At 51.1% G+C, this 25,801-nt stretch overlaps 1 protein-coding gene across 2 annotated transcripts; it reads left to right on the top strand.

Annotated features, from left to right (window-relative positions):
* slc38a7 (solute carrier family 38 member 7) lies at window positions 1-20,064 on the top strand. 2 transcript variants are annotated; one of them, XM_085990930.1, is made up of 8 exons: window positions 3-486; window positions 3,219-3,317; window positions 4,631-4,688; window positions 9,636-9,750; window positions 11,712-11,859; window positions 14,914-15,113; window positions 16,163-16,217; window positions 18,572-20,064. In XM_085990930.1, the coding sequence occupies exons 1-8, from the start codon at window positions 320-322 to the stop codon at window positions 18,672-18,674; spliced, it is 945 nt and encodes a 314-aa protein (XP_085847056.1). In that variant the 5' UTR covers window positions 3-319; the 3' UTR covers window positions 18,675-20,064. The 2 variants fall into 2 exon arrangements, with proteins under 2 accessions (XP_085847057.1, XP_085847056.1); XM_085990931.1 differs by lacking the exon at window positions 14,914-15,113 and having other exon boundaries at window positions 1-486.
* Window positions 20,065-25,801: the final 5,737 nt, after the last annotated feature.

Raw genomic sequence — 25,801 nt, 5'->3', positions numbered from 1 at the left:
AATGACCAGATGATCTGTTTTAGGTGTTGGTGGATGAATCAAGATAGTTTTGTGTCTCGGCCCTCCATATACAGCACTGCAGTGAAGTACTTTTCATGGAGTTTTGTTGGAGTGTTGATCCGGGTGTGTGCTCGAGAACATTCTTGGATTCAGGATACTCTTGAATGCTGGACCACGTCTGTGGTGATGTAAGGAGCTTGCTTTGTGAGAAGAGAGGTTCACTCTGCACCTCTACCACACAGCTTGTCCTTGAAATCTAAACCAATGTCTTGAGAAGCCTGTAGAGTGAAAGATATTTTCTGTATGGAAAAGGTTCTGAATGCTTTGCTTTGCAGTACTTGGGGCATTGATGCACGTACCCGAAGGAGATGCTTCAGTCAACAGCCACTGGTATAGTAACCGAAAGTTCACCATCTCAGTCACCTCCATTCTGGTCATCCTACCTCTCTCCATCCCCAAAGAGATTGGGTTCCAGAAATATGCCAGGTCAGTGCTTTCCCCTCTCTGGTTTATTGATCCACTGGTGTCAGTGGCTGAAACCGATCTGCAGGGTATCTGGTTCCCAGCCAAGGCAGTGGTTTATGGGGTCGATGCGAATGGTGGGGGCAGGGGGGGTAATCTGCAGTTCACCCCTCCCTCCACAGCATCTCACTGTTCAACAGTAATCTGGGATTTTTGCCTCTACGACCCTTCCCTACCCTATTCACTATGTTGCTCGTTCTTTGTGTGAGGAAATTCTGACAGTCCTGAGGCTTCCCCTTCACTTATCATTGAAGCCTCTCTGCCAGATGCCCCGAGCAGTGTGATTCTTGTCACCAAATCCCACCTCGGGCTCTTTGCCCTGTTTAATCTGAGCTTCTCACCATCTTCCACTCTCCCCACCTTTCATTTTGAAGTCCTGTATCATCCAATGGTGCCTTCCTTTGCCAAGATCTCCTCCCTCAATCATCCATTACTCATTCTCTGGCTTCAACCTCAAGTTCCCCTTGCTCCCCCCTCCAATTTTTCTGTCCCCCCTACCTTCCCCTCTCGCCGCTGTCGTCTTCCTCCCCCGCCCCCCCCCCCCCCCCCCCCCCAAAAATACCAATGGCCACCCTTCAACCATGCCATTTCTGAGGTCTCAATCATGTCTCCAACCACCACCTCTTCTCCCACACTATCTACAACTCCCTGCTTTCTCCAGCCCCACTATCCTCATCTTCCTCTACAGCTGCCTCACCAGTTTGTGTTCTCACTCCTAAATTCTCCCTCCTCTGGTCCTCAACCCACGATGACCCTGTGGCTGCCCTTGACCTACTAAACAGTTCTAAACACCTCCTTGTCTGCACCAGTCACTCACCGTCTCCATCCCTACTGTACTGCAGCTCTCGCCTACAACTCCTTCAGCCTGACTCCACAGACTAGCGTGACGATTGTTCTTGTGTCCGGGTGAGGTTGATCATTCCCGCACTTTCTTCTCCGGATCAAATCAAAAATCAAATCAACTTTATTGTCATTGTTAGTGCACAAGTGCAGTACAACGAAATGTAGGCTTGCGGCTCCCGAGAGTGTACATTTGGATTAAGACATTTAAACATTCAACATACATTTGGCTTGTAGTTTATTAACATAAACATAACCATAATAAAGTGCATTGGCAGATGTGCAGGCTTTAGAGTTTATTTGTGGAGTTCAGTAGGATGACAGCCCTGGGAAAGAAGCTGTTCCTAAATCTGGTCGTTCGGGTACGAATGCATCTGTAGCGTCTCCCAGATGGCAGGAGGGCGAACAAACTGATCCTGGTTATTCCAAGATCGTCCTCGAGGGCGAAAACGCCCCACAGCTAATTCCCTCTGACAAACTGCCTCCTTAAACTCCCCTGTATCCTCGTCTTTAACAAGTCTGAGGAACTCGAGGATTTCTTCATCTCAAAAGGTGCGGCCACATCTCTGCTGCTGACCGCCTCCCTGCCCCTCACTGATCCTATTCACCCCCCCCCCCCCCCCCAACTCCATCATCTTACAGATTTTCTCTCATCATCCCCAAACTTGTTTCTTCAAGACCCACCTTGAGCCCCTCTCCCCACGCAACTCCTCACCAGTTGCATGGCCCAGGTGTTGGCTAATGTTAATGGCGACCTCTGTTCAGGCACTGTCGCTCCTTGAAAAACCAGCATCCCCACCTCCCCCTCCCATCAATCCCTCCAACTGCTGCTCAGTCTGTACCCTCCCTTGTCCAAAGTCCAGTGTGTCATTGTTGCCTCTGCTGCAGGCTCACGGCGCGGCACTGATCACGCAGCTCAGTCACCATTGACATCTCTCCGGCAGTGACCATGGCGCCTCATTTCTCCTTGACCCTCCATCGATGGTACGTCATTCTCTCCCACCACCACTCCTTTATAGTCCACTTTGCTGCCAGAATTAACTCTCGCACCCGTCCCCCCAGTCAAAGCACTGAGGCACGGGGCAGGTGTGGAGGATCGGGTGTCCGCTTCCTCCACACTTCTGATTTTTGGTCTTGGCTGGCGAAGAGGAGCCATATCCCTCATGTATCCACCCCTTGTCTTCACAACCCTTCAAACTCAATTTGTGCACACAGGACAGTTTAGAATGGTGTTGGGTAATCCTGAGGGAGGGGGTGAGTCACTCGGGGCTCTGTGCATTTCATGGTTGGGGGGTGGTGGAGTGGGAGAGAAGGGAAGCCGGATGGTGTGGGCCTTGGGCTAGAACACAGTACTCTCGCCTCCGGTGTTTGGAGCCAGTGCAGACTGGTGCTGGTTGTAAGGTCTGAGTTTGGGTGTTCGGCCCTACTCCTCCTGGGTGCTGGCCCACAGGGGTGCTGGCCCACAGCGCTGCTCCGAAATAGGAAACAGACCCCAAGGTCGCAGGATGGTGGGTGTGGGGAATCAAAAAAAGTTACACAGGTACAGCAGGAAGTGGTCTGAGGTGAGGGCTGAGGGCAGTGTAGAGGGAACCATGTGGCGCTTCACCTGAAGGTGCTTGATACTGACACCGGGTACCTGAAATACAAAGTGTTCCATTCCTAGAGCTTGCACGTCTTACATTGGTGGCCCATCAAATTTTTAAATGGATGTTAAAATGCTTCTGAGCCAAGATTTCAAATGGAGCTTTGGATTCAAGCCATGACTTTGCCCTGCCTCCTCTGCCCTGCCTTCCCTGCGGAGGATGCACACAGCCAACGTTGGGCCTGTCTTGATCATTTTCTCTCTCTCTCTCTAGTATGCTAAGTGTGCTGGGGACTTGGTATGTGACCATCATAGTCATCATTAAGTACATCTGGCCAGACCATGGTATCATTATCGGGGACATCCCAACCAGGTAAGTATTGTCTACTCAGCGATCAGCTTGTCACGGATGCGCATTTCATGAGATCAACTCTTGGACTTTTCCTGTCGGTATTGCTCGCTAACTTTTTTGTCAAGGGTCCCAATCTCAGTGGTGTCTAGGTCACTGAGCACTCTCTGGTCTGCAACACAATGGAATGATAGACTCCCGCGCCCGCGATAGACGGCCGCCCCGCACCGCTGAGTCTTATGCTCATTGTGAGCATTTCCTAAATGGAGGCCAGACACCTCCACACAGGCAGAGTGAGCTGGATCGGGTCAATAGTTCTGTTGACTGGGCCCTTTCCTCTCGCTGTGTGACACCTGGGAGAATCCTGCCTCTCGATGGCATTCCCTTGGTGCCTCTTGCCGGTGGGGGGGGGGGAAGCTCTCCGTCCCACTCATTCAACGCCACACAGCTGGGCGGGCCATTAACAAGGGCTCTGAGGGATGTGGAGCCGCTGGTCTGCGGAGACCCAGGTGAAGGATGTGGGCTACAAATGATGACGGTCACTGGCCTTGGGTGGGGTGGGTGTGTGCTTGTTTCAGTGTGGACTTGTACTGAAGGAGGGAGGGAGAATATAACACCTTTCACAACATCCCAAAGCACTTTACAATGCAGTGTTTTTGAAATGTAGTTTAAGGTTTATGAAGGATTTAGATGGTGAATAGGAAAAGACTATTTCTTCTGGGGAGTTGGTGACGAGTCATCAATTTAAACCAGTCGTTGAGTGAGTAGAGAGGCTAGGAGAAATCTACCGAGCAGATTGTTGGGCATGGAATGCTTTAACACGGGAACTGGTTGAGGCAGAGACTGTTGCATCTTTTATGGGAAAATTGGATTACTATTAGAAACAGGAAAACATAGAGCTATAGGGAGAGAGTGGAGCAACAGGTTTAGTTTTGGGGTGCTCGAACAAAGAGCCAGCACAGACACAACGGGCCGAATCGTCTCCTGTGCTGTGAGGAATAGAATAGGTGGCACTTCTGCACATCCTCCATTACTCATCTCAACCAAGCCATTTGTCCAGACTCTGCTATTGGCTGAGAGGAGGGATTACACGGGATTGCACTGGCTGAGAGGAGGGATTGCACTGGCTGAGAGGAGCCCAGCTTGTGCTCTGTACACCCCCTGGTGGCCACTCAGGGCAACAGCCCCAGAGTGTTGCCCGACTTCCCATCGTCCTGGGTCGGCCTGGTGTGTGGAGCGACTGTAGAATGCTAGAGAGATGCGTTAACTTGTACAGACTGTAATAAGTTTGGAGGGTTGCCAGTAAGATTAACCCTTTCTTCTCCCCTTCTCCTCAGCCCTTCCTCCTGGATGGCCGTGTTTAATGCTATTCCAACCATCTGCTTCGGGTTCCAGGTACTGTTGTTTTTCCCTGTCCCTGTAGTTCTGTGCTGTTGGGTTCTGCTCCCTGTTTTTTATGAATAAGTGATGGCAGGTTCCCAGCTCGCCATGGTGCCTCAGTAGTTTAATGACACTGGAGTTTCACCGAGCAGGAGGTTGGATTCGTGCTCTGTGATGGGTTGCGTCAGTTGGAGCTGGAGCAGCAGTCAGTGACCGTGTGGGTGCTGTAATGGGCCCCCGCGCCCCTGGGTGCAGCCAAGTTCCCACTCCTCATGGAAAATGCCCCTGTGTGGACGTTGGACGAGAGCGAATTCAGGTTTGCCTGCGATGCTTCCATGGTTGAATGGCCCGGCAGCACTCGCTACTTACGGTCAAATGTAGCCAATTCAGGAACGATTCTGGGAAATTCCCCTCTGACTCCCAGAGACAATCGGGCACCAGGAGACTGCGGTAGCCCACAACTCCTCACAATCTCAACTAACTGGTGACTGACCCCTTTAAAACTGGAACTGTCCTCATCTCACCGGGACTTGTCCTTTTCCCTTCTGAAGAACTGCAGCAACTTTGCACTCGACGCATGTCTTGTTGGTCTGTTACCACGGGTGATGACTCTGGCCGGGGGTGGGGTGGCATCCTAACTCTTTGCCGGTGTGTTTTCGGTGTATTCCCCATGGTCCTGCCATCCCTTACCCATCTCCAATTGCCTGTTCAACTTGACCGAGTCCAATACCTTCATTATTTTGAAATCCTCATGTATCCCTTCTCCGCTCTCATTCTCCAATAGCCCTAACTCATGGAGCTGATCCTGCTGACTGTGCTCTGAGGTCAGGGGTCATTCTCGGCGGCTTCCTCCGCACTGTCTCCCGAGCCTCTTTTTCACCACGTGCAGGGACCAAACCTGGGCTCAGAGTCACGGGTGTGGACGTGCCAGGAGTGTATTTAGGCTAAGCAGCGTGCTCGTTGGTCCCAGAATTGTAACTTAAACCCCTGTTTGCTTTCCCTTTCACCACCTCTTGCTGCTTGTGCACCTTTAGCAAGTGATCGCCTATTAACCCTAAGTCATTGGCCCAGATTTTGCTGCCAAAACGCGCTCGCTGTTTAGTGTGTAAATCGTCCAGCGCCGAGGGAGATACACGCTGTGAGTCGTGAATCGCTGCGGGTTGCTGCACGGTTTGTGCTGCTCCGCCATTAGCTTCGGGAAGAGAGCATCTCGCCATTATCCTTCCCGTGATTTTCATGAAGTTGCTACATTTGCTCTGCTAAAACAAATTAAACTCACTGCAGAAAGCTATGGCTGGAATTTAACAGAATTTTAATGAGGAAATTTATGTTCCTGCAATGCCACTTAACCCCCTCCGTCTCAAAGGGAGAAATTTAAACTGTGGAGTCTCATTCCGACAAATAGTAAATTAAGTTTTATTTATTGTAATTTTTTTTCTTTTCCTTTCCATCTTTGTCTCTCTTAATCCAATCCCCTCTATTTCACTTTCTGTACCTGATTTGACTCTAAATCACCCTCTTTCTCCATTGGTCCTCTGTTTCTTTCTCTACTCTTAAGTCCGGTCTTTCACCAAGGTCCCAGATGCTCCGTTGCCCTCGCCATGTCTTTATCAGCTTGCACTTCCAGCAACTTGCGGGGCAAAATAATTCTGAGCTGAAGGGCAAGGGACAAAGTCTAACTAACCGAGCACATCGTGAGATGCCCCGCTTCAGCAACATCTGGGCCGTTGTTTTGATTGATTTAATTTTAAGGGTAATCCATGCATCTGGTTGATGTGTAAATGGGCTTTCAAAAGGCATTTAATAAAGTACCACATGAAAGACTGGTTACCAAAATTGAAGCTTGTGGGATTAAAGGGAGAGTGGCAGCGTGGATACAAAATTGGCTAAGGGACAGAAAGCAGAGAGTAGCGGTAAATGGTTGTTTTTCAGACTGGAGGGAGGTATACAGTGGTGTTCCCCAGGGGTTGGTATTAGGAGCACTGCTCTTTTTGATCTATATTAATGACCTCAATTTGGATATACAGGGCATAATTTCAAAATTTGCAGTTAACACAAAGCTTGCGAATGTCGAAGAAACAGTAGGATAGTAGCAGACTTCAGGAGGACAGACAGACTGGTGAAATGGGCAGACTGGTGGCCGATGAAATTTAATGCAGAGAAGTAAAGTGATGCCTTTGGAAGGAAAAATTAGGAGTGCAGTATAAACTAAATGGTGCAATTTTAAAGGGGGTGTCGGAAAAGAGTGACCTGCCCTATAATACTGGAACCATGTTAGTTATACACCTGTCATTGAGTGGGCAGTGAGGTGGCAGATGGAGTATAATGTGGGGAAATGTGCGGTTATTCACTTTGGTAGGAAGAATTGAAAAACGGAATATTTTTTAAATGGTGAGAAACTATTAAATGTTGGTGTTCAGTGAGATTTAGGTGTCCTTGTACAATAAACAGAGTTAACGTGCAGGTACAGGAAACGGTCAGGAAGGCAAATGGCATGTTGGCCTTTATTGCAAGGGGGGGGGTGTTGGAGTACAAGTGTAAGAAAATCTTGCTACAATTGTACAGGACTTTGGTGAGACCACACCTGGAGTATTGTGCACAATTTTAGTCTCCTTATCCACAGAAGAATATACTTGCCTTAAAAGCAGTGCAGTGACGGTTCGCTAGATTGATCCCTGGGATGCGAGGGTGGGCCTATACACTTTCACCCACCTAAACATTTGCACTGTTGGCTCTTGTTCTTGGGAAGATGTTGGTTGAATTGGTGTACACTCCCTGCTCACTTTGGCTGTTGGATGGTGCACTATGTTTTTATGGCAGGTGGAGGGGCAACTGTTCCTGGACAGCTGGTGGGCCAGCAGTGGGGACAGGAAGTTCAGGGCTTGCAGGTGGAGTTTAGGTGCCAATGAAGGGGATTGATAGCCAAGGTGGATGAGGCCAAATGGAATCATCGTGTCGATATAAAGAGCAATAGCGCCACCCAGTGATAGAAGCTCAGTATTGCAACTCCAGTGCCTGTTGCATAGCAACAGTTGGAGCCCAGGGGGGGTGGGGAATCAGAGCCCAGGGTTTGGCCCGGCGGGGGGGGGGGATCAGAGCCCAGGGTTCGGCCCGGTGGGGGGGGGGGAGATCAGAGCCCAGGGTTCGGGGGGGGGGGGGAGGAATCAGAGCCCAGGGTTCGGTCCCGGGGGGGGTTAGAGCCCAGGGTTCGGTCCCAGGGGGTGGGGGGGTCAGAGCCCAGGGTTCGGCCCGGGGGGGGGGGGGTGGTCAGAGCCCAGGGTTCGGTCCCAGGGGGTGGGTGGTTAGAGCCCAGGGTTCGGCCCGGTGGGGTGGGGGGGTGTATCAGAGCCCAGGGTTCGGCGAGGGGGGGGGGGGGAAATCAGAGCCCAGGGTTCGGTCCCGGGGGGGGGAATCAGAGCCCAGGGTTCGGTCCCGGGGGGGGGTTAGAGCCCAGGGTTCGGTCCCAGGGGGTGGGGGGGTCAGAGCCCAGGGTTCGGCCCGGGGGGGGGGGGTGGTCAGAGCCCAGGGTTCGGTCCCAGGGGGTGGGTGGTTAGAGCCCAGGGTTCGGTCCCAGGGGGTGGGTGGTTAGAGCCCAGGGTTCGGTCCCAGGGATGGTCAGAGCCCAGGGTTCGGTCCCAGGGGGTGGGTGGTTAGAGCCCAGGGTTCGGTCCCAGGGGGTGGGTGGTTAGAGCCCAGGGTTCGGTCCCAGGGATGGTTAGAGCCCAGGGTTCGGTCCAGGGGGTGGGTGGTTAGAGCCCAGGGTTCGGCCCGGGGGGGGTTAGAGCCCAGGGTTCGGTCCCGGGGGGGGGGGGGGATCAGAGCCCGGGGTTTGGTCCCGGGGGGGGGAATCAGAGCCCAGGGTTCGGGCCCGGAGGGGGGTTAGAGCCCAGGGTTTGGTCCCAGGGTGTGGGTGGTTAGAGCCCAGGGTTCGGCCCGGGGGGGGGTTAGAGCCCAGGGTTCGGTCCCAGGGGTGGTTAGAGCCCAGGGTTCGGCCCAGGGGGGGGGTTAGCGCCCAGGGTTCGGCCCAGGGGGTGTGTGGTTAGAGCCCAGGGTTCGGCCCGGGGGGGGGTTAGCGCCCAGGGTTCGGTCCCGGGGGTGGGTGGTTAGAGCCCAGGGTGCGGCCCGGGGGGGGGGTTAGAGCCCAGGGTTCGGTCCCGGGGGGGTTAGAGCCCAGGGTTCGGTCCCAGGGGGTGGGTGGTTAGAGCCCAGGGTTCGGTCCCAGGGGGGGTTAGAGCCCAGGGTTCGGTCCCAGGGGGTGGGTGGTTAGAGCCCAGGGTTCGGCCCGGGGGGGGATCAGAGCCCAGGGTTCGGCCCAGGGGGATCAGAGCCCAGGGTTCGGCCCAGGGGGGGTTAGAGCCCAGGGTTCGGCCCAGGGGGGGTTAGAGCCCAGGGTTCGGTCCCGGGGGGGAATCGGAGCCCAGGGTTCGGCCCGGGGGGGGGGGGGGATCAGAGCCCAGGGTTCGGCCCGGGCGGGGATCAGAGCCCAGGGTTCGGTCCGGGGGTGGTTAGAGCCCAGGGTTCGGCCCAGGGGGTGTATTAGAGCCCAGGGTTCGGTCCCAGGGGGGGTTAGAGCCCAGGGTTCGGTCCCGGGGGGGGGGCGGGGAGTGTGTCTGAGGCAATGTCGAGCTTGGCACGTGGAGGAGAAACGGCCCTTCAAACATTTGTTTTGCCCGGGGACCAGCCAAGGCGATCCTGAGCTCCTGTGAATCCTCCAGAATCCCTGCTTCAGGAGATTAACTCTACTTTGTTTTGTACCAGGGTCAGCGTCCAGCTGAGTTACTCAGGGGAAGAGTTGGGGACAGGAGGAGGTCATTCAGCTCCTCGATCACAGAGAAACATCTGGTGTCAAGCTTGTTGACTGGACTGTTCTGTGTTGTGAATCATGCTGATAAACGTATTCTCTTTTTATAAACGAGTCTTGCCAGTTTCTCCTTACTCCTGTTTCATTCCTGTTTTCGACAGTGCCACGTGAGCAGTGTTCCGGTGTTCAACAGCATGGAGAGGCCGGAGGTGCGGCGTTGGGGCTGGGTGGTGACGGCGGCTGTGGTGATCTGCCTGTTTGTGTACACGGGCACAGGTATGGCACACGCCTCCTCCACGGAGAGTGCGCGCAGGGTTGGCTACAACAACAACTTGTATTTATATAACGTAGTAAAACGTCCCAAGGCACTTCACAGGAGCATTATCAGACAAAATTTGACACCGAGCCCCGTAAGGAGGTATTAGGGCAGGTGACCAAAAGCTTGGTCAAAGAGGCAGGTTTTAAGGAGCATCTTAAAGGAGGTGGAGAGGTTTAGGCAGGGAATTCCAGAGCTTAGCACCCAGGCAACGGAAGGCATGGCCACCAAAGGTTGAGCGATTATAATCAGGGCTGCTCAAGAGGGCAGAATTAGAGGAATGCAGATATCTCTGGGTGGGGGGGATGGCGGGTTGTGGGGCTGAAGCAGGTTACAGAGATGGGAAGGGGCGAGGCCATGGAGTGATTTGAAAACAAGGATGAGATTTTGTAATCGAGGCGTTGCTTAACCGGGAGCCAATGTAGATCAGCGCACATGGGTGATGGGCGAATGGGGGGGTGAACTTGGTGCAATTTAGGACACGAGCAGCAAAGTTTTGGATTACCCCAAGTTTTACGTAGGGTAGAATGTGGGAGGCCAGCCAGGAGTGCGTTGGAATAGTCAAGTCTGGAGGTAACAAAGGCATGGATGAGGGTTTCAGCAGCGGATGAGCTGAGGCAAGGGTGGAGGCAGGCGATGTTACGGAAGTTGGGAGTAGGCGGTCTTGGTGATGGAACACATTTGTGGTCGGAAGCTCATCTTGGAGTCAACTATGACGCCAGGATTGTAACAATCTGGTTCAGCCTCAGACAGTGGCCAGGGAGAGGGATGGAATCGGTGGCGAGAGAATGGAGTTTGTGGCAGGGACCTAAGGCAAAGGCTTCACTCTTCCCAATACTTAGTTGGAGGAAATTTCTACTTATCCAGTGCTGGATGTCAGACAAGCAGCGTGACAAATCAGAAACAGACAGTGAACGAGGTTGGCTACAGGGAAAGCAGGGCCCAGCAAGTCTCCAAGTAAAGGTGAAGCAGCGACCCCTGTCTCTGCTCTCTCACCTGTACTCAGTTTCCCATCGCTCACCTGCTGTGGGTGGAGAGAGCCTCACTTGGGGGAACACCCAGGGGTTGTGTCGCTCAATCAGTTAGATAAAAGTTTGATAGCAGTCGTGCTGTTGACAGGATCCGTGATCCTCCTTATCAAAAAAGAGGGCTTGCCTAAGATCGAAGGGAGCAGTGGGTGACATTTAGAAACAGCCCTGCCTTGATTAGGAGGTTAGAGGCGGAGTAGGTCAGACACTGTCCATTCACCTCTGGGACCTGGATTCAGATCCAGCCCAGACTGTCTGGATGTACCTTCCCTGACAGGCTGCAGGGGCCTTATCAGTCTGGCCATTCTTACCCCACTTTCTAGTTGGATTCACTCAAGTGCTTAAATTGCCTCATTGCTTGGTACTCATACGGTGGTTTAGAAAGTGTGGGGGAGGGGTAGTAGTACTGATGCAGTAGGGGGGCACTATTGAGCCTGAGGAACATTGTTGAAACAGTGCAGAGGAAGCTTTATTCTGTCCCGTCAAACACTCCCAGGGCAGGTACAGCACGGGTTAGATACAGAGTAAAGCTCCCTCTACACTGTCCCATCAAAGACTCCCAGGGCAGGTACAGTGTAGAGGGAGCTTTACTCTGTATCTGGGACTGAGTGGGAGGGTGAGTGGTAAACAAGTAAAAATCATGTTCCAGTCCCATCATTGACTTTGGTCCCTCTGATCATGTGTTTTATTTTTAATTGAAGTGCCTGTGTATCAGTGATCTGTCCAGGATCTGTGAATCTGACCCAAGAAGGCCGCACTGTACTTGTCCCGAAGGCCGCACTGTACTTGTCCCGAAGGCCGCACTGCACTTGTCCCGAAGGCCGCACTGCACTTGTCCCTAAGGCCTGTGTGACCCACAGCTTTCTGTTTCCTGATGGAATGTGTCTCTCCAGGAGTCTGCGGTTTCCTGACGTTTGGCTCCAGTGTGAATGTTGACGTCTTGCTGTCCTACCCATCAACCGATATCTCCGTCACCATTGCCCGGGCCTCCATCATCCTCTGTGTGCTCACATCCTATCCCATCCTTCACTTCTGTGGCAGGTAAGTCTTCTCTCTGGGCCTGGGAGGGCGAAAGGGGTGGGAGCAAGGCCAAGGGCTGTTAGCCAAGCTTGCTCCTTGATTGGCCCACAGTATCAACACCTTCAACTGCTCGCTGCTGAAACCAGGGCTCAGGACATGGGAACAGGAGGAGGCCGTTCAGCCCCTCGAGCCTGTTCCACCATTCAATTAGATCATGGCTGATTTGTATCTTAACTCCATCTACCCGCCTTGGTTCCATAATCCTTAATACCCTCGCTGAACAAAAATCTTTCAATCTCAATTTTCAGTTGACCCCCAACCTCAACTGCTTTTTGGGGGAGAGGGTTCCAGATTTCCACTACCCTCTGTGAAGAAGTGCTTCCTAACATCATCCCTGAACGGCCTGGCTCTAATTTTAAGGTTGTACTGCCTTTCCCAGGACTCTCCCGCCAGAGGAAATAGTTTCTCTCCCTCTACCCTAGAAATCCTTTAAACACCTCAATTACGATGAAAGGGGGACCTCATTACAGACCCGCTCTCCCTCCTGTAAACACATCGGCCAGTGTGGCTCGGAGCCGCACTGAACAGGAAGGCCCCACATTGCTTTCCCGCCCTGTGCTGAGCAGCGGTGGGTCCCATGCATTGTTCCCTCTAATCTGTTTTTAGTGCACCATCCCTTTAAGTGGCTGCGCGGCACATTTGAATTTCCGCGCATACTCGGTTTCTTCCATTCGACAGCCGGTGGGTGAGTGGCCAGCACGGGACCTCCAGGCCACTGTGCAGCTCGGCAGGAGCGTTGGTCCCATGTGCTAGAGCACCCGGGGGCTAACACGGGGGAGGAATGGGCTTGGCCTCCCTTCTCCTGACCGCCTTCCAGACAGCCAACTGCTGGACAGTGTCGGCGCTGCCGTCTGCCAGGGGGGCGGGCGGTGGGATCCGACTGCAATTCCCCCTGGGATTGAACGGCCTTCCAATAACCCACTGACCAGACTGATGTGAAGACTGGGCACTGGGACGAGGTAGTGGAGGGGACTGCAGCGCATTGGGAGTTTGGTGTCTCCTGGGATCAGGGGTGGGGGTGCGGAGCTGGAACGGCAGAAAGTCATTGGAATCTACAGACCTGGTCTGTCTAATAACTGGAGCGCGGGAGGGGGCTGTATGTCTGATCCCTGGTATAATGGGACTCTGTGACTGCACGCAGTGCACCTGTACAGTGTTGGCAGGGTTCAATTGCTTCTGTTGATTTTTTTTTTAAATTAATTTTTAAATTTCCCGCATAAATTTTCTAACCCCCCCCCCCCCCCCCCCCAAACCGTCCACCACCCGGGTGCAGCATTCGGTATCGGGGGATGGGCCACTGACAGGTTACTGCAACCTGTCCTCATAATTTAACCCTTTTAGCCCCGGTATCATTCTGGTGAATCTGCGCTGCAAGGCCAATATATCCTTCCTGAGGTGCGGTGCCCAGAATTGAACACCATACTCCAGCCAGAGTCTGACCAGAGCTTTATACAACTGTAGCATTACTTCCTCCCTTCTGTAGCCCAGCCCCCCTCGTGATAACACCCACATTCCGTTAGCCTTTGTCATGGTGGATTGGGTCAGGACCTGAGAACCTCGATCTCAAGTAGCTCCGGACTGACGGCTGCAGTTCGTTAGCCAGGGAGAGAGGCTTCGGGCCTTAGGCTCGACTACATTTAACCAATAAATAGATTAGTCTAAAACATGAATTGTTTATTTAGCATCAAGTTTCTGCAAAGACACAAATCTCACCAAGTGACTTCAGCAGAGATGGGCACAGATCAGTTAACATACAAAGCAGCAAGATAGCCAAAAATATATCCGCTCACCAACAGTCGATCTACTGGCAGCGACAGATCATCGGTCCAGTCCGTCTCCGGCATTCACTGCATATCTCATTCTAATTCGTAGCAATGTCTTATCCTATCCTGCAACGCAACCTCATTATTAAATTCGCCCAATCTTAAGTAAGCTGTGGTTTTAGATTTCTAGCATCCACAGTATTTTGCTTTTGTATTGGTGGTTCTCTTATTGGTTTAGCCTTTTACTTTACAAGTTTACTCCCTCTCATTATTCGAAACCACTAATTGTCCACTTCCATAGCACCTGGTTAATTCTAGCGGTGGTCTCAGTGTGATCAAACCGTTTGTGTTGAGAGGAGATGGCCCATTAAGAAAGGGGCCCCATTCATTCGCAACACCTTTCTAATTACGTTTTGTTACCTGTGCACTAGCTTTTCCTGGTACCGAAATCTCTGCTTCTCCACAGTCCCGAGCTTCTTGCCATAATCTGTCTATCTTGCATCCAAAGCAGATGACCTCACACTTCCCCACATTGAACTCCATCTGCCACTGTTTTGCCCACTCACTTAGTCTGTTTGTGTCCCTTTTGTAAATTCCTGTTCCCATCCGCATAACTTACTGTTCCTCCTAATTTAATGTCCTCAGCAAACTTGGATATACAACTCTTCACACATGCGCTCAAAACCTGGGAATGTTGAAGTCTCAATTAGATGCAACAATGGGAGTAGTTCAGAGTTTCTGCGGGTGGATGAATTAGGAGGGTTGACTGGGCATCCTCCTGTGTAACCATTTATTCTGAGCTGGGGTCTGCATCTGATGCTGGGGAGGTATCAGAGGAGAGTGCCTGGTCCATGTTATAATGCAGGTTGAGTGTCCGATCTCTGATGTGACTGGGGGGAGTTGGGAGAAATGGCTGCTGTCTGACCACCACACGCACTCAATGACCACTTGGGCAGACAAGTGACGGCTGCTGTGCCCCAGCCAGGAGCCGCACCTTCAGGCGAGGCGGGGATCAGAAAGGGAAAGATACGAGCAGAGTAGCTGAGCTACAGACCCACAGGGCACAGCAGCTGGTCCAAGTGACCATTCCTCGTGTCTGCTGGTGATGCACAGCCCAGCATCTTCAGCCTATCTACAGAATGCTGGCAAGTGGGCCCAGGGATTGGGTTCAATCAGTTGAATCTTCTCAGTCTGTGGGGTCTCTGTCTCTGTCTCTCTCTCGCATTTTGTGCCTGTTATTTCTTCAATCCAGGGCAGTGATCGAGGGTCTGTGGCTCCGTTACAAAGGCGAGGCGCTGGAGGTGGACTTGTTCCGCGAGAGACGGCGGCGGGTGCTGCAGACTGTGATCTGGTTCTTCTTGACGCTGGTCTTGGCGCTTTTCATCCCAGACATCGGGAAAGTGATCTCTGTGATTGGCGGGTTGGCTGCTTGCTTCATCTTCGTGTTCCCAGGTAGAGGACGGGCAGACGGAAGGGTGGCGCGATGGGTGATGCCAAAGCCTCATACATTACCGTCAAATGGGTGGGGGAATGCCAGACCTGGAGCGGCACGCAGCCAAGCAGATCTGGAAGGCCCCACGTTCAGTTCCCGGTGTCTGGCTGTGCTGAGATGGTTGTGGTGCTGCAGCAGGCCCTGGGCTAGGGAGGGAATTGCCCAGCGTTCCTGCTCCAAGTCGCTACCCCATGGATCCCCAGCCAGAACATGAACTTGTGTGGGCATCAGGTGAGGATGACATGGATGTGTTGCCTCTCAGTCAACTATCTGGTGCCGTTCATCGTCTCAGTTGGCAGAAGGATACCGAGCAACCTCGGCAAACGGGGGGGGGGGTTTGTGCTGTTTCTGTGCTTGGGAGGAGAAATGCAGTTGGCCGGAGGGTGGGGGGATTTATCTGGAATTTGTTCCAGCTTGGTGCCTAACACCACCCGGCCCCCCCCCCCCCCCCCCGGCTCGGTGTGAACCGCTTTGGGGCGTCCTGAGGTTGTTAAAGGTGCTATGTAAATGCAGAGGCGATTTACTGGTGTGCTACCAGGGATGAGGAGTTGCAGTTAAGTGGAGAGACTGGAGAAGTTGGGATTGTTCATCTTAGACCAAAGAAGGTTATGAGGAGATTTAAGAGGTGTTCAAAATCATGAAGGGTTTTGACAGAGTAAATGAGGAGAAATTGTTTCCACTGGCAGAAGGGTCAGTAACCAGAGGAGAGACATTTAAAATAATTGGCAAAAGAATCGGGGAGATGAGAATTTTTTTACTCCGCGGATTATGATCTGGAATGCACTGCCTGAAAGGGTGGTGGAAGCAGATTCAACAATAACTTTCAAAAGGGAATTGGATAAATACTTGAAAGGGACACAATTGCAGGACTGTGGGGAAAGGGCAGGGGAGTGGGACTAATTGGAGAGCTCCATCAAAGAACTGGCACAGACACGATGGTCAGAGTAGCATGCTGTTCTGTGCTTGACTCTCTACGTTCTCTTGTTAATGTTGTGTTTTATACGTTTAGGCCTCTGTCTGATCGAAGCAAAGCTCTCGGAGATCCAGCAAGACGGCAGTGTCAGGTAAACACCGACTGGAACATACCTGAGATAACTTTACACCCGGGGCATTCAATCCTTCGTCATCAGCTAAATTGCTTTCTTTGTGTCAACTGCGAGATGTGGGTTTTGTACTCCCTACTGCAGTGTCATTACCAGCAGTGTGCGCTGACTGGGGGGGGTCTGTTGGGATTGTGCACTGACTGGGGGGGTCTGTTGGGATTGTGCACTGGCTGGGGGGGGGTCTGTTGGGATTGTGCACTGACTGGGGAGGGGGTCTGTTGGGATTGTCCACTGACGGGGGGGGGGGGGGGGGGAGGTCTGTTGGGATTGTTCACTGACTGGGGGGGGTCTGTTGGGATTGTGCACTGACTGGGGGGTCTGTTGGGATTGTGCACTGACTGGGGAGGGGTCTGTTGGGATTGTGCACTGACTGGGGGAGGGATCTGTTGGGATTGTGCACTGACTGGGAGAGGGATCTGTTGGGATAGTGCACTGACTGGGAGGGGTCTGTTGGGATTGTGCACTGACTGGGAGAGGTCTGTTGGGATTGTGCACTGACGGGGAGGGGTCTGTTGGGATTGTGCACTGACTGGGGCGGGGTCTGTTGGGATTGTTCATTGACTGGGGGGGGGTCTGTGGGGATTGTGCACTGACTGGGAGAGGTCTGTTTGGATAGTGCACTGACGGGGAGGGGTCTGTTGGGATTGTGCACTGACTGGGAGAGAGGTCTGTGGGGATTGTGCACTGACTGGGAGAGAGGTCTGTTTGGATAGTGCACTGACGGGGAGGGGTCTGTGGGGATTGTGCACTGACTGGGAGAGAGGTCTGTGGGGATAGTGCACTGACGGGGAGGGGTCTGTTGGGATTGTGCACTGACTGGGAGAAGGTCGGACAAGGCCCAGGCCTGTTCCTAGGTGAAACCAGAGGAGTGTGGTTTGGCTCGCATCGCTGAGTGTTGGATCCATCTCCTGAATACAGAAGGATTTGTTGGGGATGGGGAAGAGAAATCTAAATGTTGAACGTCTCTATTCTTCTCTCTTTCCCCCAGTTATCTCCCTGTCATCAGTCTGCTCCTGAGCCCTGCTCCGTTTCACAGGCATGTTACGGTGGATAAATGCTTGCTTTTCCCCTGCTCCCTGGGGGCGGTTGTTCCTGGGAGCGTGTGTGTTTTAAAAGCCGCTTCTGTATTACTGAGCCAGGCTGCGTGCCATGTGGGTAGAGGAGGTGCCCTCAGAGCAGAGCTGTGGGCATCAGCTGCAAGTGTAGTTCCGCTCACGGCCACCACCGTCTGGTAGCGATAGTGAGCAAGTCCCATGTTTCGTTTTATTCACTCCTGGGATGTGGGCGTCGCTGGCAAGGCCAGCATTTATTGCCCATCCCTAATTGCCCTTGAGAAGGTGGTGGTGAGCCGCTACCTTGAACCGCTGCAGCCTGTGTGGTGAAGATACTCCCACAGTGCTGTTCGGGAGGGAGTTCCAGGATTTTGACCCAGCGATGATGAAGGATCGGCGATATATTTCCAAGTCAGGATGATGTGAGTTGGAGGGGGACTTGAAGGTGGTGGTGTTCCCATGGGTCCACTGACCTCGTCTTTCTAGGTGGTAGAGGTCGAGGGTTTGGGAGGTGCTGCTGAAGAAGCCTTGGCGAGTTGCTGCAGTGCATCTTGTAGAAGGTACACACTGCAATCATGGTACGCCGGTGGTAGAGGGAGTGAATGTTTAAGGTGGAGGAAGGGGTGCAGTTCAAGCGGGCTGCTTTATCCTGGATGGTGTTGAGCTTCTTGAGTGTTGTTGGAGCTGCGCTCATCCAGGCAAGTGGAGAGTATTCCATCACACTCCTTACTTGTGCCTTGTAGATGGTGGAAAGGCTTTGGGGAGTCAAGATTCAGGAGGCGAGTCACTTGCCGCAGAATAACCAGCCTCTGACCTGCTCTTTTAGCCACTGTATTGATGTGGCTGGTCCAGTTAAGTTTCTGGTCAATGATGACCCCCAGGATGTTGATGGTGGGGGATGCGATGATGGTAGTGCCATTGAATATCAAAGGGAGATGGTTAGACTCTCTTGTTGATGATGGTCATTGCCTGGCACTTCTGTGGCACGAATGTTAGTTGCCACTTGTCAGCCTAAGCCTGAATATTATCCAGGTCTTGCTGCATGCGGGCACGGACTGCTTCATTATCTGAGGAGTTGCTGCTCTTATCAGGTTTGCACTGGAGAGAGTGCTAAACTTGTGTTAAAAGATGGGATATACCAGCGTTTCAATGGGTGACTCCATTCACTACCTTGTCTCCTTGATCCTTTTCTACCTTGTGTTCTGGTTTCCTTGTGTCTGGATGAGTTTATGCTCTCTAACGGGATGTCTCTGTCTTCCCCAGCTGGTGGGCCTTAGTGCTGTGTGGGATCATCATGGTGTGTACTGGATCTTTCATCTTTGGCCAGAGCACGGTGAGCTCTATCTACCAGGACCGACACAACTGACCGCAGTCCCTCCAGGCTCCATCTTCACCCCCTCCTCCGACATTTTGCACGACAGGCTGGTGGCCAATTGATCCAGTCTAAAGGGACCTGAACCGTGCGGACAGTTCCAATGCTTCCAGAGACTCTGCCTGCCCTGTGAGCTGAGACACAACTAGAACTGCCTCTGCCCTGGGACTATTTGATTCTGCAATAACCCGTCTCTCTTGCAGGAGACATTTGGTGCTCTGGGTTTTCCTGCTGGCAGTTCTACAGTCCTGGTGATTCTGACCCTCTCTTTGGAACACTCGTCACAGTTTTTCCCTCCAGTTACTCTGAGGCTGTTTTTCTTGCCTCCTGTGGGGCTGTTCCTCGTCCTCCAGTGTTTGTGTGTTGGTGTGTGCCGTGTGATGCTGAAAGCTTTCTCAAACCACTGCTCTTCACGGTGAGAATTTAATGGAAGGGTTTCTGTCTAACTCTTGTGGCTATTCTTGCATCACTAAAATTGTGCACTTGGGATTGCAACCCAGCTATTGTTAAAAGACTAAAGACATGAAGCCCTCTCCCTGCACCCTCTCCCTCCCCGAGTCCGTCACTAACTCCTGCTCTCACTGACCCAGGCGCACTTACACTGCCTTGTCTGTCGACTGGTTGAGCGATGCTCTGCCATCGATCGGGTCCCGACCTCTTTGTGCAGCTTGTTGCTGTTCTGCTCAGGATCACAGGTTCTGATGTCACGGAAGCTCTTCAGAAGGGATCCCCCTCTTGAACAGGTGGGTGTCTGATGTCCAGCTCATCCTGTAAACAGCCAGTGCCCTGAACTCTAATGTTTAGTGTAACTTCCCCGATTCCTCTCTTCCTCACTGGGGTTCAGTGTCCACCCTTGGCCACAGCATCAGAATCTGATTCAGGGCCGGCTGATGAGCAGCAGATTGATCTAAACTTCGCCAGTGTGGCCCCAAGATTGGTGTTGGAGGGACGGGAAGGCTGTCCAGACCCTGCTCAACACAAGGTGCTGAAAGCAAGTCCTTTGCATGAATCTTGCGAGGGTCTTTAGTGAGCCAGGGACCCGGTGCAGTCCGTGTGTCCACTGGTGGGAAGGGAGGGCACCGTTTCAATGATTGACTGGCTGAGAGAAGAAAGGCCGACTCTGGGCTGTTGAGCAGCAGAATCGGGCAGCTTGCAAGCCACAAATTGCAGGTTGCAGATGGCAGGTTTTGGTGAGCAGCTGTTGTTGAAGTTTTCAGTGAGGCGCTGCCTTCTGCGGCCTACCTTCTGGAACCCAGCGACTGCCGGTCAGCCTGCCTGTGTCTGTAGCCACTGTGGGACTTGCAAAGGAAAGGCTTGGAAATGAAAACCACTGCTGCTGTTTAATGTGTCTCAACATTTAATAAAATTTCCATTTTTCAGTAGAGTCACTTTTTAATTTTACAATACCGCACCTGAGGGAATATTTGCTTATGGTGCAGTGGTACAAGCCTTGTCTGGGCTGCAACTCAGACACACCAAACAGAAGGGTCCCAGGTGCAATCCTGGTTCTGTTCTGAATTCACCAATTGTAGTCCGTGGTGGGGGATAGGGATACTGCAATTGGCCTGAGTGTCCAATCCGTCCATGGCCTCGCCCCTCCTTATCTCTGTAACCTCCTCCAGACCTACAACCCTCTGGGATCTCTGTGCCCCTTCAATTCTGCCTCTTGCAAATTCCCGATTTCCTTCACCCCTCCATTGGTGGCTGTGCCTTCAGCTGCCTAGGCTCTTAGCTCTGGAATTGCCTTCCTAAACCTCTCCGTCTCTCTCTCCTTTAAGATGCTCCATAAAACCTACCTCTTTGACCAAGCTTTTGGTCACCTGTCCAAATATTTCCTTATGAGGCTCTGTCACATTTTGTCTGATAATTCTCCTGTGAAGTGCCTTGGGATGTTTTACTGTTAAAACTGCTGAATAAATGGAAGTTGTTGTCCCTGGGCTGGGAGGAGAGAGAGAGCAGGGATCCTGATTGCCCTCCAGCGACCCACTGCTGCAAACTGTTACTGGTCGGAGCACAATCTAGGCCCAGACTTCAGTGCAGACATGAGCAAGTGAAGCATCGTCTGAGCTGTCGTCCTAAGGGTGAGGCATTAAAGTGAGGCCCTGTCTGCCTGTTCCAGGTCAATGCTGAAGATCCTGTGGCACTACTGGAAGAGCAGAGGGCCCTCCTGGTGTGCTGGGGAACAGTCCTTCACCAGGCACCAAACACCAGTTAACTGGTCACCCATTGCTGCTGGAGGGACCTAGATATGTGCCAAATAGTTGATGTGACCCTATGTAAGTCACTCATTGTATGTGAAGCACTGAATGAAGGTGTTGTATGAAAGTGTGTGTGTGTTGAGGGGAGAACAGTCGGAGGGAGGGAAATTACTGAAAATTTGGATATGATCTCTCCGAGCGGAGAACACACTGGGATGCTCAAAAGATGAGTTTCGGTAACTTTTGTCCCCATTCCCCCTCAAGGCTATGCCTCTTGCCGACAGCACAGATTCATGGCCACTGACTGCCCTCATTACCTCACCTCCTGTGCCTGTCCTTTGTGACAGAGCCTGGGCAGAGTGTTGGCAAGATATTTGACTGTGGAAGGCTGCTGTGGTGAGCCCCATCCAGAACATATGTGCAGTTTCCAGAATGGGGTACAAGATGGTGATCAGGAGGTGGAACTCTGGCTCCTGCCCCGTCCCTGCACACACACAATGGTACTGAGGCCAACTCAGATCAGCTCACTCAACACAAATCAATGAGCGAAGATAGGAGCAGGAGTAGGCCATTCGGCCCTTCGAGCCTGCTCTGCCATTCAATGAGATCATGGCTGATCATCCAAATTCAGTACCCTGTCCCTGCCTTCTCCCCATATCCCTTGATCCCTTTAGCCTCAAGAAATATATCCAACTCTTTCTTGAATATATTTAATGAACTGGCCTCCACCGCCCTCTGTGGCAGAGAATTCCACAGGTTCACCACTCTCTGGGTGAAGAAATCCCTCCTCATTTCAGTCCTAAATGGCTTACCCCTTATCCTTAGACTATGACCCCTGGTTCTGGACTCCCCAGCCATCAGAAACATCCTTTCTGCATCTAGTCTGTCCAGACCTGACAGAATTTTATAGGTTTCGATGAGATCCCCCCTCAATCTTCTAAACTCCAGTGAGTATAAGCCCAATTGACACAATCTCTCCTCGTACGTCATTCCTGCCATCCCAGGTATCAGCCTGGTGAATCTTCGCTGCACTCCCTCCATGGCAAGAACGTCCTTCCTCAGGTAAGGTGACCAAAACTGCACACAATACTCAAGGTGCGGTCTCACTAAGGCCCTGTACAACTGCAGCAAGACATCCTTGTCCTTGTACTCGAACCCTCTTGCTACGAAGGCCAACATACCATTTGCCTTCTTAACCGCCTGCTGCACCTGCATGCTTACCTTCAGCGACTGGTGCACAAGAACACCCAGGTCTCTTTGCACTTCCCCTTCTCCCAATCTATTGCCATTCAAATAATAATCTGCCTTCCTGTTTTTGCCACCAAAGTGGATAACCTCACATTTATCCACATTATAGTGCATTTGTTTCTGCCCAATCACCCAACCTGTCCAAATCGTACTGGAGTTTCATGACATCCTCCTCACAGCATACCCTCCCACCCAGCTTTGTGTTGTCTGCAAATTTGGAGATATTACATCCAATTCCCTCGTCCAGATCATTAATATATATTGTGAACAGCTGGGGTCCTAGGACCGATCCTTGCGGTACCCCACTACTCACTGCCTGCCACTCGGAAAATGACCCGTTTATTCCAACTCTTTGCTTTCTGTCCGCCAACCAGTTCTCTATCCAAGTCAATACCTTGCTCCCAATCCCATGTGCCTTAATTTTGCACGCTAATCTCTTATGCGGGACCTTATCGAAAGCCTTCTGAAAGTCCAAATACACCACATCCACTGGTTCTCCCTTATCTATTTTACCAGTTACATCCTCAAAAAAATTCCAATAGATTAGTCAAGCATGATTTACCTTTTGTAAATCCATGTTGACTTTGTCCGATCCGGTCACTGCTTTCCAAGTGCTCTGCTATTACATCTTTTATAATTGACTCTAGCATTTTCCCCACTACCGATGTCAGGCTTACCGGTCTATAATTCCCCGCTTTTTCTCTGCCACCTTTTTTGAATAGTGGGGTAACATTAGCTACCCTCCAATCCATGGGTACTGTTCCAGAGTCTATCGAGTTCTGGAAGATGACCAGCAATGCATCTACTATTTCTAGGGCCACTTCCTTAAGTACCCTGGGATGTAGATTATCAGGCCCTGGGGATTGATCGGCCTTCAGTCCCATCAATTTTCCTAACCATTTCCCTACAAATACTAATTTCTTTCAGTTCCACCCTTTCATCAGACCCTATGTTCTGCGGTATTTCTGGGAGGTTATTTGTGTCCTCCTTTGTGAAGACAGAACCAAAATATGTATTTAGTTGGTCTGCCATTTCTTTGCTCCCCATTATAAATTCCCCCAATTCTGACTGCAATGGACCTGCGCTTGACTTCACCAATCTTTTTGTCTTTACATATCTATAAAAGCTTTTACAGTCAGTTTTTATGTTCCCTGCAAGCTTACTCTCATATTCTATTTTCCCTTTCTTAATTAATCCCTTTGTCCTCCTTTGAATCCTAAACTGCTCCCAATCCTCAGGATTATTGCTTTTTCTGGCCAATTTGTATGTCCTCTCCTTGGATCTTATGCTATCCCTAATTTCCCTTGTTAGCCACAGTTGAGTCACCTTTTTTGTTTTATTTTTATGCCAAACTGGGATGAACAACTTCTGTAGTTCATCCATTCGGTCTTTGAATGTTTGCCATTGCCTATCCACCGTCAACCCTTTGAGTGCCATTCCCCAATCAATCCTACCCAACTCGCTCCTCAGACCATCGTAGTTTCCTTTATTTAAATTGAGGACCCTAGTTTCTGAGTCAACTACTTCATTCTCCATCTTAATGAAGAATTCGATCATATTATGATCGCTCCGACCCAAGGGGCCTCGTACAACAAGATTGCTAATTAATCCTTTCTCATTACATAATACCCAGTCTAAGATGGCCTGATCTCTGGTTGGTTCCTCGACATATTGGTCCAGGAAACCATCCCGTAAACACTCCAGGAATTCCTCCTCCACAGTATTGTTACTAATTTGGTTAGCCCAATCTAAATGTAGATTAAAGTCACCCATGATGACTGCTGTGCCCTTATTGCATGCTTCTTTAATTTCCCTTTCAATGCCATCCCCAACCTCTGCCTTACTGTTTGGAGGTCTATAATACCACTCCCACTAATGTTTTTTTCCCTTTAGTATTTCTCAATTCTACCCATACAGATTCCACCTCATCAGAGCTAATATCCTTCATTACAATTGTGTTAATCCCTTCTTTAACCAGGAATGCTACCCCTCCTCCCTTTCCTTTTTGTCTATCTTTCCTGAATATCGAATACCCCTGGATGTTGAGTTCCCAGTCTTGGCCATCCTTGAGCCATGTTTCCGTAATCCCAACCAAATCATATTCGTTTACCTCTCTTTGCGCAGCCAATTCATCCACCTTATTACAAATGCTCCTCGCATTAAGACACAAAGCCTTCAGGCTTGTTTTTTTAACGCTCTTAGACCTATTAGAATTATTATTTACTGTGGCCACGTTTGATTTAAACCGTTGATTTCTCTGACTGCCACTTGTTTATCTCCTTCCTATCTTTTGCTTTTATCCTTGTTTCCCTTTCCTCTGTCTCCCTGCTCAGGTTCCCAACCCCCTTCCATTTTAGTTTAAACCCTCCCCCTGGGATTCTTCGATCTGTGTGGCTCTGTGCGTAGGTGGACTGAGCCATTGGGTTTGTATTAATGCAATGATTTGTGTTCAACACTTGCCCAGGACCTAACTTGCATCATTCCACCACATCTGTCTCCAATAAACCTGATAGTATTGTGTACTCAATCATCCCGACTCATTATTCCATCAGATCACGAGCTAGAAGTCCATAGGTAGGAGCCGCGGGGTCCAGTTCGGCTGAGGTTTAGTGTTGGTGACCATGATAATCGAGCAGTCTGGGCCCAGGGCCTGGTACATCAACATCCGTTTTACCATAATATTCACACTGGTTGTACCGACTCCTCTTGCTGGTTCTCTTGCACGCAAGCCAGGCTGGCACCCGAGTCCGGTTCTGAGGGAGTGCTGCACAGTTGGCGGTTGACGTAAAAGATCCCATGGCCCTATTGGAAGAAGAGTAGCGGAAATCTCCTGGTGTCTTGTCCAATATTTATCCCTCAACCACCATCACGAAAACAGATTATCTGGCCATTATTAAATTGCTGTTTCTGGGATCTTGCTGTGTGCAAATTGGCTTCCGTTTTTCCCACATTCCAACAGTGACTGCACTTCAAAAGTACGTCATTGGCTGTACGGTGCTTTGGAAGGTTGTGAAAGGCGCTGTATAAATGGATGTTCTCTATAAGTGGGTCAGAATTAGCAGTGACTACTATGGCGGAGTCTACCAGAATGTGAACTAAAACAGCTTGAAAGCAAGATTGCATGAGAGAAAAGCTGTTGAGATAGCAAATGGGATCGAGTTCTATACACAAGGGTACAGGACGTTGGTTAGACCATAAGTTGGAGTATTGTGTCTCATTACAGAAAGGATAGATTCACCAGAATGATGCCAGGGAGAAATGGACATATACAAAAGACTTAAGCAAAATTAGGACAAGAATTGAAAACTCCGTCAGACCTATTCTGTATTGAAGGCGCTATAAAAATACAATTGGTGTAGTATTCACCGAGTGGAGAAGGTTAAGCAGGGATCCATTAGTGTAAGAGATAATCACAATGAGGAATGGAATGGAACAACCTCCCCTTCAGAAGCTCGGCTCCAACCTGAGGACCCAGCTCTGCAACAGTGAGCTCCCAGACAAGTGCGAGCCACTTTGTATTGATTATGAACTGAACCGTTGAGACAGGCTCAGACATCCCATGATCCTGGGCCAGGTCCCAGAGGTGAAAGGGCAAAGTTTGTTTAATGCCCTATGACCTTTGGGTGTTGTTCTCAGCAGTGTCCTGGAGATTAATCTTCAATTCCTGGAGACTCC

This window comes from Somniosus microcephalus, chromosome 6 (assembly GCF_052327205.1).
Source record: "Somniosus microcephalus isolate GS21.2 chromosome 6, FLI_Smic_1.0, whole genome shotgun sequence".
Classification (NCBI taxonomy): Eukaryota; Metazoa; Chordata; class Chondrichthyes; order Squaliformes; family Somniosidae; genus Somniosus; species Somniosus microcephalus.
This window is presented reverse-complemented; position numbering and strand designations above follow the sequence as displayed.

What these genes read in the sequence shown, in the direction of transcription:
- slc38a7 (XM_085990930.1), top strand. Translation starts at nt 320, where the DNA reads ATGCTTTGCTTTGCAGTACTTGGGGCATTGATGCACGTACCCGAAGGA. An exon ending in GGGTTCCAGAAATATGCCAG is followed by an intron (nt 487 to 3,218) that starts GTCAGTGCTTTC and finishes CTCTCTCTCTAG; the next exon opens with TATGCTAAGTGTGCTGGGGA. An exon ending in ATCGGGGACATCCCAACCAG is followed by an intron (nt 3,318 to 4,630) that starts GTAAGTATTGTC and finishes CCTTCTCCTCAG; the next exon opens with CCCTTCCTCCTGGATGGCCG.